We start from the raw sequence: 12,798 nt of genomic DNA, 5'->3' as shown, positions 1-12,798 counted from the left end.
TTGGGGTTTCTTTTTTGCACTTTTTAATCTAAAACTGCAACCTAGATTTTTAAATATTAGATTTGTTACTATGTATTGTTCTTGTGAGCCGCCCCGAGTCTGCGGAGAGGGGCGGCATATAAATCCAATAAATCTAATCTAATCTAATCTAATCTAATTGTCCTGAGATCATTTTTAATTTGTCTGCCTGAAAGAAATCCATTCTGATCCTCGTGTATTATCTCATTAAAAAAAATTTTTAAGTCTAGATAGAGAGGAATATTTTATAATCCACGTTCAAAAGGGATATTGGCATATAATTTTGTATTTTCTCTTTCTGTGCTCCTGATTTATGTATTAGCGTAATCAAAGCCTCAGACCATGATGTTGGAATTTTTGCATCTAAAATTACTCTATTAAAAATCTCTAACATGTTCAAAGTGAGTATATTGCTGTCCAATTTGTAAAATTCTGCAGGGATCGCATCTGGGCCCGTGGCCTTATTGTTCTTTTGATTTTAAATTGTCTGCTGTAATTCTACCATGGTGATTGATGAATTTAGTGTATGTTGTTGCTCCTCTGACAATGGTGGAAGATTTGCAGAATCTAAAACATTTTCAATTTCTTCTTTTACCTCTTCCTGTTGGTATAATTGTTTATAAAATTTTAATGCTATTTTCTTCTTTTCTTCTATTCTATATCTTACCATTCCCTTACTATCTTCTAATTTATTAATCATTTGGGATTCTTTTTGTTTTCTTAGTGTTTAGGCTAACCAATGCCCCTGCTTATTTGCATGCTCAAAATACTCCTGTTTTGCCCTTTTAATTTTTTCCGCTATTTCTTCTTGTTCAATTAGTTTTATTTTCTGTTTTATCAGGTCCATTTTTCCTTTAACTTTTCCATTGTGTGGATCTTTTTGTAATTCCATTTCTACTTCTTTTAATTCTTGTTATAATTGTTGGTATTGTTTCTTTTTTTCTTTGTTCTTTTTGGCAGTGTAAGAGATTATCAGGCCACAAATATAGACCTTGACTGTATCCCACAAATTTTGTGGAGATGTTTCTGAGTTTTTATTTATTTTTTAAAAAAAATTCTAATTCACTTTTTATCCATTTTAAATACTGGGGTTCTCTTAAAATATTTCGATTCATTTGCCAATTAATTTGTTTCTTAACTCCCTTCCAAATAATTACAAGAGGATTATGGTCTGCCCAACTATTTATTTCTATTTCTATTTATTTCTATTTCTATTTTGTATCATTATAGGTTCTTGGATAGTTTGGAGACTTGGTTGGGAAGCTGATTTCTCTTTTGAAAGCATTGTTATAGTCTTTTGATGTGATGCGGATTCTTGTGAGGACAATGATAAGGTGGAAGCCTGTTTTTTGGATGTTTTTAGAGTTGTTGTCATGTTGGACATGTTAGATAGGCCTCTAAAATTCTTCCAGAAGAGCATCAACTTAATTTGTACTTAATTTCTACTTAGTACAATAATAACATAAGAAGAGCCATGCTGAATCAGGCCAAAGCCCATCGAGTCCAGCATTCTGTGTCACACAGTGGCCCACCAATTGTACATGGGGATCTTGAGCAGAAAGAAAAGGCAAAACTCATCCTTTCCCTCAACCCCCAACAAATGGGACTCAAGGGAATCCTGCCTGCCTCAACCAACATAGAGGCGGCACATGGACATCCGTTTCAATCACCATATTACTGATACACTTGGCATCCGTGAATCTGCCCAATCCTGCCTTGAAGCTATCAAGGCTAACAGCTGTCATGACCTTTTCTGGAAGTGAATTCCATAAACCAACGACCCTCTGGGTAAAGAAATATTTCCCTTTGTTTGTCCTTGCTTTCTTACCTATGAGCTTTAGGGAGTGCCCCCCCCATCCTAGTATTGTGTGATAGAGAAAAGAATTTTTCTCTATCCACCTTTTCTATCTCATGTATGATTTTATACGCTTCGATCAAGCCACCGCTTAAACGCCGTCTTTCAAGGCTGAAGAGTCTAAGGCGTTGCAATCTAAATGATATATCTCAATTTCCAAAATTCATTAAATATCCTAAAATTCAAAATTCATTCAAAGTTCACCAAATTCCTTAGTACAAATATAGCAATTATATCTTATATGATTTAACTTATAACATTTATAAAATTACTAAAAATGACTATGCAGTTATTGAATTGGTGTCAGTGAACCAACTAGCATCTGAGAAATAAATCACAATCCACTGCTGTGCTCTCACAGAATGTTTGATCTATTACCAAAGCCATTTTGGATTTGATGCTGTCAATACCAACACTAAAAAACCCTCCTGTCCCCCTCTATGTTAAAGTTCATTTTCAAAACCCTACACCCACAAGTGCAATCATGTGGACCAATCCAGGGAAAGGAGTGCTCGCTTCTTCACTTGTTCAGTCGGCCTTGGACTCTGCACAAGGAATGTGTGGTGGTTTCCAACCTGTCTCTCTCTCTCTCACTCCTCCCATATCCCAATTGCTGCTACTGGGTCAGGTGGCCTGATAATTGGTATAAAATTGATTTTAACAACCACTAAATTGATTAACAAACACTAAATTGATTAATTAATTTTTAAATTAACTTGCTAATAATTACTTAATAATAATTACTATTACTTACTTATAATTACTAATAATTTACTAATAATTAATATTATTAATAATCAAATATATAAGGTGTTGTGGTTAGCTCTGGCCCAGCTCCTGCCCCAAGGAATGTGGAGGTGGATGTGGGGGAGACATCCACATGCTGCAGGCCTGTTTTGCTCCCAGTAGAATCTGCCGACGAAGTCTCCTCTGACCAAGGAAGCGTGAGTGACAGGGAAGAGGGGAGTTTGGCAGACAGCCCAGGAGGAGATCAGTCATCTGTATTATCCCTGGATTCTGAACAAGAATTAATGACACATCCATGCATGCGTAGAGTGATGCATAGGAGACAACAACTTAAGGATTATTACAAGAGAAAATGAGGCTACCTGTGGTTGGGTGGGGCTGCTGTAATTAGTGCTACCAATAAAAGTGCAGCCTCATGGCAGTTTATCTGATTCATTGTTTCGTCAAGATCATGGTTTTTGCTGTTCAGGATTGTGTGTGTGGACTCTCTGGACTTTAGAATTGGACTCAATTTCCCAGTTATTGGGTGACCAATTGGATTGCATTTAACCTGTGCCTTGTGTGTACCAGAAAATCCCTTTGACATTTAAAAAGGGAGCTGTTTCTGTTTTTCTGTTTATAAAAATTTTTGGGTTTTCCTTTTATCGTGTGGTGTGTGTCTTCCTGGACTAATTACCCTGTAATTATGGGCGGTTGAGACATGCCGGCAGAACATAAGGCAAAGAAATAATAACAATAACAAAATAACAATATAAAGGGATTGGAGGTTCGCCAAACCAGAAGGAGGAGGAAAGGAAGCAAGTTTCGCAATTCATCATATTTAAAAAGAAAAAGAGAGAAAGAGAAAGAAAGTTAAGGAAGAGAAAGAGAAATCCAGATATACTTAAAGTGTGGTTTCTGTTTACTCTTTTTAGTTCATATGTAGTCTAAGTTATTCTTCTGGTAGTATCCTTCTTAAACAATGGGGTTCCGATTTCAGTGTTACTCAAAAGAACAGTCAAGAAGAGTTCAGCAAATAAGGATAAATCCAGAGAGAGAGTATGATCAAAACTTCACCAACCGTGCCAATGCTCACAATTTACAATTTAATGTCCGATCTCACTGTCCAGGAATAGGGTCACAATCAATTAAGTCTCGGGGGATAGGCTTTGTGCATGCGTCGAGAGTAGACGCTCCCACGGAACACTCTCCAGATGTGATTAGAGGAAACAAATCTTAACCCTTAACAGCCCTCTCAAACTAAGTGAAAAGTGGACTGAGAGGTAGAAAATTTAAAAGAGACTTGGAAAACTTGCTGGGATCAGCTAAAAAGAGGAGTTACAGACCAGAACTTCACTGTTAAAAAAGTGAGTAAAACGACAAAGGGAAATGGCGACTATTCCAGATCTAGGGGAAAAAATGGATACACTCCTTCAGGCATTTGCAAACGTAGGACAACAACTTAAAGACATGCAATTAGCCATGAAAGAAGTGACAAACGGTATGAATGAACTGAGAGTTCAATCCAAAGATCAGGAGACAAGGATCTTGAGACTTGAGGCAGATAGAAAAAAAACAAGAGCAGCGTATAAACAATTTAGAAGACCAGCAGAGGAGATCAAACTTACATTTGAGAGGATTCAAGCAGGATTTTGGTGAAAATAAGAAATTAATTCAACTGATTTACCAATGGCTCTTGGATTTGGATGAAATTGAAAGAGTTCATTGGGTTTACAGTCCTCAGAATTCAGGCTATCAAAAAGACATTGTGGTAAGATTTGCTTTGGAGCGGAGGACTGTGGAAATTTTTAGACAGCTTAAACAAAAGGAGATGCGACTTGTGATTTATCTACAGGAGATCCTATCGGCCAAGAGTCTGCGAAGGAGGAGAGAATCGTTGCATTAGAAAAGGAACTAGCTTTACTCCGAGAGAAGGGAAAGAAGGAGGAGGGGCGAGTTACACGTCAAAGGAAGAAATAAGCACTGGATTGTATAACTGGCATTGTTGTTCCCAGCTGATTAGCTTTTTGGGTATTCTTTTCCCTTCAATGCTTACTAAGGGGAAAGGAAGAAATAGAGGGGGTGGGTTTTGAGGGTTACTATTTGTTACTTAAATGGGTAATTTTTTAGAGCGTACTTGAGGGATAGCAAAGCCATGGGTGCCTCTCGGAGCCAATGGAGATTTTTTCCATTGATTCCCCCTTGGGGGAATGTTGAGGGAGGGGCACTTGGGTGGGGGTTTAAAACTATAAATGAAGAATCTTCCAATATGCTTCACTTTACAGAGGAGAGAAACATATCTGAAAGGAATGGGTGAAAATGTTTTGATGTCATTAAATGTGAATGGAATGTCGTCACAGATTAAACGTTATAGAATTATGAAACTGGCTAGGGATAAAAAAGTAGATTTCTTATTTTTATCAGAAACACATAAAGGGAGAAAAAGAGAAGATAAATTAACTAATTGTAATGACTGGGGATGGATATATGAATCTAGGGGGAATACTAAAAGCAGAGGAGTAGCGATACTAATACATAAAAGAATCCCCTTTGAACTGATTCAGACTAAAAGGGACAAGGAGGGAAGGATGTTATTTATTAAAGGAAAAATGAATAATAAGGTAATAACATTAGCAGTAATTTATGCCCCAAATGCTAATACAAAGCAATTTATATTAAATACAAAGTGTAAATTGAATAACTTTGCAGAAGGCACAGTGATTCTGGCAGTGATTTTAATATTGAATTGACAGCAGGGAAACAGGAAAAAAATAATTTGCCTTTAAGTAAATTAGGTATGATGGATCTTCATGCCGAAGTGACAAATAGAGCTACGTTTTATTCAGCTAGGCACAATAAGTTTAGCTGCATTGACTATATATTAATTAATAAAACTGGGAATACATATCTTAAAAGAGATGAAACTGAAATCATTTGGTTATCAGACCATGCCCCATTATTAGCAGTGATTGTATTTGATTCAAATAATAAACAAAAAATATGGAGACAAATTGAAACTCCAAAAAGAATTGACTGAATATTTTAAAATAAATGATATGGGAAATATGAAGCAATCAATAATTTGGGATGCACATAAGGCCTTTATGAGAGGGAATTGTCTCAGTACTGAAATCTATATTTAAAAAAATGTGAGGTAGAAAAGAAAAAGTTAATTAAAGATATTGAGTTAACTCAAGAAAGATTGAAAATTACAAGAAATAGGGAATGGAATAATTTATTAAAAATTTTAAAAAAAGCAAATGAGACTTATGGATGAACAAATATGGAATAATATGAGATTAATTGTAAAGCAGAACATTATGGGATGGGGGAATAAATCAATGAAACAAATGGCAAATTATTTAAAAGAAAAGAAAAATCTTGTATTGTTGCATTAAAGGACAAAAAAGGTGTAATAAACCATAGTAACGATGAATTGCAAAAAATAATGAAAGAGTTTTATGAAAAGTTATATAAAAAAGATCAGGTCACTCTGCAAAATATAGAGGTTAAGGAGAAACTAACCGAAGAAGACAAACAAATATTAAATGGGATAATAACAAATGATGAAATTATTAGAGTTATTAATGGGTTGAAACCTGCCAAAGCTCTAGGCCCAGACGGACTTACGGGGGAATACTATAAGACTTTTGTGATTCAATTATTACCTTATTTGGAGAAACTATTTAATAACATACTTCAAACCTTCAATATTCCACAGTCATGGAAGACATCCGAGATCATTACTATCCCAAAACCAGATCGGGATTTGTTAGATCTGGGATCCTATCGCCCCATCAGTTTACTAAACCAGGATTATAAAATATTTATGAAAATTATAGCAAATAGGATAGAGAGTATCTTACCAAAAATAATTGGTGAAGACCAATATGAATTTGTTAAAGGAAGGAAAATTTATGAACCAATTAGAAATATTGTTAATGTGTTACACCATGCTACCACTACCAAAAAGAAATTATGCATCTTAAAGTTAGATGTGTATAAAGCATTTGATAAAGTTAATCATAATTACCTGTTTCAACTTTGTAAGGAATTAAATATGGGAGAAAATTTCTGTCAAATTATAAAAGAAATCTATAAGGATAATACAGCCTATATTAGGGTAAATGGAAACAGAACAGAGAAAGTTAATATCCAAAATGGAACTAAGCAGGGGTGCCCACTTTCCCCCATCTTGTTTGCAATGGTAATTGAGGTTCTAGCAGATAAAATTAGAAATGATAAGGACTGGAAGGGTTACCGAATTGGAAAACTCGAATTGAAATTAAATCTTTTTGCAGATGATGCCATAATACTGTCTGAAACCCCCATTGAAATGATGGAAAAATTAATGGTTTTACTTCAGGAATTTAAAGACCAATCAGGTCTTTCAATTAATATTGAGAAATCAGAAATAATTTGTTTGAATACAGGTCCCAAAGAGCAAATTGAGATACGAAAAATTTCAGGATTGAAATTAGGATGTAAAAAAATGAAATATTTAGGAATTTGGTTATTCAAAAACCCAAACAAAATTGCTGAGGCAAATTACAATTTAATATGGAAAAAAATGCAAAAGCAAATTAAAAAGTGGAAAGATAAAACTTTGAGAAAAATGGCCAAAATAAGAGCTCTTAAAATGATGATTATTCAAAAAATGATGTATTTATTCCAAGTTTTACCAGGTACCTTCCCAGGAGTAAAACTAAGGGAATGGGACAATAAAATGAATTTTTGGATTGAAGGAAATAAAAAACCTAGAACAAGGAAACGATGGCTAAGATTGCCAGAGAAAAAGATGGAGGATGGGGGTGCCCAAATTTAGAATTATATAGAGAAGCATTTCAAATAGAAAGATTAATGGAATTACAATTATTGACAGAAAATAAGTGGGTGAAACTTGAAAGGGAGATTAATAGTATTAAAAATAAAGAGATTTTATTTAAAAAATGGAGTAAAATAAAAATCAATAGATTAGCCGATCCTTTGAAAGCAGCTTTAGATATTTGGTCCAAATGGCAAGGGAAATTAGCAAATAGGAATTCAAAACTATCAACGTTGCATGTTTTGAATATAAATAATGATGTTAACCTAGGTAGAGTTATAAAGGAATTAAATGATAAAAGTATAATGAGAATAGAACAATTATATGAGACAGATGGAAGAGTTAATAGAACTCGCTTCGAATGGTGGTTGGGCCAACAAAAATGGTTGCAGATTAATGCAATATGCAAATATTTGAATAAAAGTGAGATTAAAGAAGCATTTTTGAGAGAAGAAAACTGTCTAGAGAAAATATTGAAATAAAAGATTAATGATTCAAAAGGACAGGCTAGTAAGATTTATAGCATGTTATTACAAGTGGAAGAGGCCTAACAAGATACTGGCAAAATGAATTACGGATTAATGAAAGTGAGATTGAAGAAGTAGTAGAAAATATATATAAGATAAAGAACACAAGAATTAGAGAGATGAGAAGGAAAATTTTACATAAATGGTACCTCACGCCAGTAAAACTAGCACACTTCCAGAGGAAAGGAAAAGGAAATTGCTGGCATGGTTGCCAAATAAAAGGAGTTTTTATGCATATGCTCTGGGAATGCGTTGAAGTTCAAAAATTTTGGAAGGAAGTACAGAATAAAATTAACAATATGCTAAACATTAATTGGATAATCACGAAAGAGTTAGCAACACTAGTTAAATATGGGGAATTACGAGAATTTAAAGAAATCAAAACAGCAGCTTTGGAAAGTGCTCAAGCAGTAGTGGTATTAGGGTGGAAGGATAGAAATAAATGGACAATCCAGAATTGGTACTGATACATGGTGGACCACATCCACTTCGAAATTATGGAAATAAGATTAAATAACTTTGATGAAAATAAATTGGAGAAGCTGATGGCACGATGGAATAAGGTGAAAAATTATATCTTAAGTAGAATTTATGACGACAATGTGAAAAATAAATTCCAATCACTTTTTGTAGGTAAAGAAATGTAAACCGGAGCTAAGGAAGAAATTGAAACTTATTGCAAATAATTTAACCCCCTAAATAGTGGTGGGGTTTATTGGTGTTGGGCACTTTTTCTTTAAGTAGGGTTTTTTTTTGTTTTTTGTTGTAATAAAATTTAATAAAAATATATTTAAAAACAAACAAACAAACAATTAAGTCTCAAAATACAGTTCCTCTATATAATTCTAACAAGTCTATGAAACCTTGGCAAGATTTTTGGAAGTCTTTGTACTCTTCCTAGAGCTGAGAGAAATTGACTGATCCAAGGCCACCCAATTAGCTTCTTATTAAAATGAGAGTGGAACTCACACTCTCAGTTTCTAGCCTGGTATCTTAATCACCAAATTGACAAATTGAATTAATGCAATATTATTTATTTATTTATTATGTATTTATTTATTGGATTTGTATGCCACCCCTCGGAGAGGGGTGCATACAATAAGCTATCCAAAACCAAAATGATCTGTTTAACAACATGTATTTTTGTAGCTTATAAAATACAAAGTAAGAGTTAAAGGACAGCATATATAAACCTCTGTTTAGTTTTTAAAACTTATTTTGGAAATGTTGAGAGATAACTGAAGAGAATGAATATTGAGAAATTTTGTGTTTCAATATTTTGTAAATCTGGTTATCTATTGGAAGTTTAAAAATAAATTCAGTTGGCTTTCAAATGTTTTTGTTTTTTCCTTAATATATAGGAACCATGGAACACATTTTTGCTTCAGAACGTAACAGTCAAAGCACATTAATAGACAATGCAGTAAGTATGTTTATTTATTTATTCAGAAATATATATGCTTATGTCATGTCAATCTGCTTTGGGTGATAGTGAAGACTAAAGCTACAAAATTAAAAGAAAACTTGCTTGTTTCATCTTCCTAGCATGATTTGGGAGAGCTCTTAATAGAATAGAATTAGAATAGAATAAAATAGAATAGAATAATAGAAAAGAAAATTTTATTGGCCAAGTGTGATTGGACACACAAAGAGTTTGTCTTCTTGTATGTCCAATATAAAAGAAAAGATATCAAGAATCATAGGGTACAACATTTAATGATAGTCCAGGTACAAATAAGCAATCAAATCATATTAGGAACCAGTAAATATAAATCATAAGGATACAAGCAGGGCAAGCAAGTGGCAACTGGGGCAGGGCCAGCCAGCTGTTGCTACCAGTTCGGCAACCCAGGCCACATGTCTGCTACCAGATCTCCTGAACCGGTCTCATCTGCTAACATTTCACCCCTGCATTGAATCTTTTGTCCCTGTAACACATAAAGATTATAATCTTTTATGCCCTGTGCATATACAGTGATACCTCATCTTACAAACGCCTCGTCATACAAACTTTTCGAGATACAAACCTGGGGTTTAAGATTTTTTTGCCTCATCTTACAAACTATTTTCACCTTACAAACCCACCGCCGCTGCTGGGATGCCCTGCCTCTGGACTTCCGTTGCCAGCAAAGCACTCGTTTTTGTGCTGCTGGGATTCCCCTGAGACTCTCCTCCATGGGAAACACCACCTCCGGACTTCCGTGTTTTTGTGATGCTGCAGGGGAATCCCAGCAGGGAAATCCCAACAGCACAAAAACAGGTGCTTCGCTGGCAACGGAAGTCTGGAGGTGAAGTTTCCCAGCAAGGGGAGCCTCAGTGAAATCGCAGCATTGCAAAAACACAGAGGTCCAGAGGTGGGGTTTCAAGGACTTCGGTGTTTTTGCGATGCTGCGATTTCACTGAGGCTCCCTTCGCTGGGAAACCCCACCTCCGGACAAAAATGGGCGTTTCAGCTGGCAAAAGGGGTGAATTTTGGGCTTGCACGCATTAATCGCTTTTCCATTGATTCCTATGGGAAACATTGTTTCGTCTTACAAACTTTTCACCTTAAGAACCTCATCCCGGAACCAATTAAGTTTGTAAGACAAGGTATCACTGTACAATCTGATCTCTTCTGCTGATAGCCAGTCTGTGGAAATTTCCGCTCTGCACTCTCCCTGCTCCTTGGGTCCCCACCAGGAATTTTTCCTCATGGCTCTTTCTATAATAGCGCTTGTTTCCTTCAGTGATCAAACAAGCATTTAATGCCTCCATATGCAAACCCTGCTTTGGTTTGCATTCAAACACTGCAGAAACAATGTCCCACATTTCATCAAGACTAGCAACGTCTTTTGGGACTCAGGAATATTCCTGAGTCCTATGGGATGGGACAGCATGTAAATTTAAATAAGTAAATACTATTTTCATACTTTTCTAATTCCACAGAGTTTGCATTTGCAGGCTCAACTGGTTGCAAACATGCTCTGTACAATTTTCTTGATAACTGAACAATATTGTATGCTGACTCACTAACATGTACATTGTACATTACATATACATTAATATTTCTTAACTTCAGCTAGACTTCCTAGCTGCCAGACTAGCAGCTACATTGAGAAATTGTTCATTTTCTAAACTCAGGATGATATAAGCCATTGCTTTATCATGCTTCTTCTGCTCACCAGCTGCAAAAACTCCCTGGGGCGGATTAATAACAATATCCTACAGCTCCTTAGCCTTCAGGAAACATTCCATTACACAGTTCTTCTGTCCCAAATGAGGCACTGAACTTTTCTTAAATTCAACAGCAGCCATCCTGCAATCTTTCTCTCTGTCTTACTTCTCCTTTTAACACAGGCAGTCTCTTAGCTCAGTGGTCCCCAACCTTTTTTCTACCAGGGACCAGTTTCAGCAAGACAATTTTTCTATGGCCCGGTGGGGGCGGAAAGGGGGTTAAGCTTATCATTCCATTGTCTCTCCCCCCCCTTTTTAATTTTGCGGGGGAGTTGAGGTGACAGAGGGAGGAAGGGTAGGAGGGGGCGGTTTCCTGTCTCTTTCCCCTCCTGTTCACTCGGGACCACCGTTTGCGTTTCAGCAGTTCCAGAGGACATCCCCCCCCCGTTCCGGCTGGGATTGCAGCAAGGAATCCCAGAGCAGGGGGAGATGCCTCCATGGACACAGTCACCTTCCTTTGCGATCGCTGCCTGCTTGGAGCGCCCACCACTGCCAGGTCTGGTAATTTTCTTGCAGCAAGGAATCCTTCCAAAAGAAAATTACCAGAGCTGGTGGTGGGGGTTTCATGGTCACACCCCCCCCCCCTGGCTTCGCTCCCACCCAGGATCCCGGGAATAGGGTGGGGGAGCCTAGCAAAAAAAGGGCTGCACAATGCCAAAGCCTTTTCGTTTGAGCTGCAGGCAGAGCGAGGGCTTTGCAAGGGCTTCGCAAGGAGGAAATAGACCACTTTCGACGAGAGAAGAAAGACAGGAAAGGAAGAAAGCAAGCAAGCAAAGGTTCTCTCAGCCCGAGGCAAATGGCGGTCCCAAGTGAACGTGAGGGGAAAGAGACAGGAAACAGCTTGGCACTCGCCGGCTCCACAGTAGCTGCTGACTCCGCGGACCGGTGCAACATGCCTTGCGGCCCGGTACTGGTCCGCGGACCGGCGGTTGGGGACCCCTGTCTTAGCTTGATTACAATTCAGTCTTCTGTGTGCCCTGGGCCCACAACCTGTTAGAGTTTGTTGCATAAATCAAATCCAGAAGCACACACAGATAACTGATTCAGCTGGATTCATTTAAATAAGAAATTTCTTTATATATAAGAATATACAGTGTTCCCTTGCTTTTCGCGGGGGATGCGTTCTGAGACCGCCCGCGAAAGTTGAATTTCCGCGAAGTAGAGATGCAGAAGTAAATACACTATTTTTGGCTATGAACAGTATCACAAGCCTTCTCTTAACACTTTAAACCCCTAAATTGCAATTTTCCATTCCCTTAACAACCATTCAGATTATTACTCACCATGTTTATTTATTAAAGTTTATTAAAAAAATATTTATTAAAGGCAGACAAAAGTTTGGCAATGACATATGACATCATCGGGTGGGGAAAACCGTGGTATAGGGAAAAAAACCCCAAAGTATTTTTTAATTAATATTTTTGAAAAACCATGGTATAGACTTTACGCGAAGTTCGAACCGGCAAAAATCGAGGGAACACTGTATATACAATTCCAACAGAAGAGAAGAGTTTCATTTCAGAGTTCAGAGTAACAGAGTACAGTACAGAGTAGGCTGAGCCATGCCCAGCCTACTAGCTTTAGTTTCAGTTTTGATTCTCTACACAGAGTCAGATGAGTTTAAGCTCACATTG

At 36.8% G+C, this 12,798-nt stretch overlaps 1 protein-coding gene across 1 annotated transcript in view; it reads left to right on the top strand.

Annotated features, from left to right (window-relative positions):
• The window catches only part of LOC139158437 (solute carrier family 9 member C1-like), a 186,295-nt gene that overhangs the window by 172,959 nt on the left and 538 nt on the right, over positions 1–12,798 (top strand). The window contains exon 26 of the mRNA XM_070735749.1: positions 9,313–9,374. Within this exon, the coding sequence (XP_070591850.1) occupies positions 9,313–9,374 (62 nt within the window). The remainder of the gene's footprint in view (positions 1–9,312; positions 9,375–12,798) is intronic.

The sequence above is a fragment of the Erythrolamprus reginae genome, chromosome 1 (genome assembly GCF_031021105.1).
Source record: "Erythrolamprus reginae isolate rEryReg1 chromosome 1, rEryReg1.hap1, whole genome shotgun sequence".
Lineage (NCBI taxonomy): Eukaryota > Metazoa > Chordata > Lepidosauria > Squamata > Dipsadidae > Erythrolamprus > Erythrolamprus reginae.
Note: the sequence above shows the minus strand (reverse complement) of the source record. Positions and strands in the feature narration are given on the sequence as shown.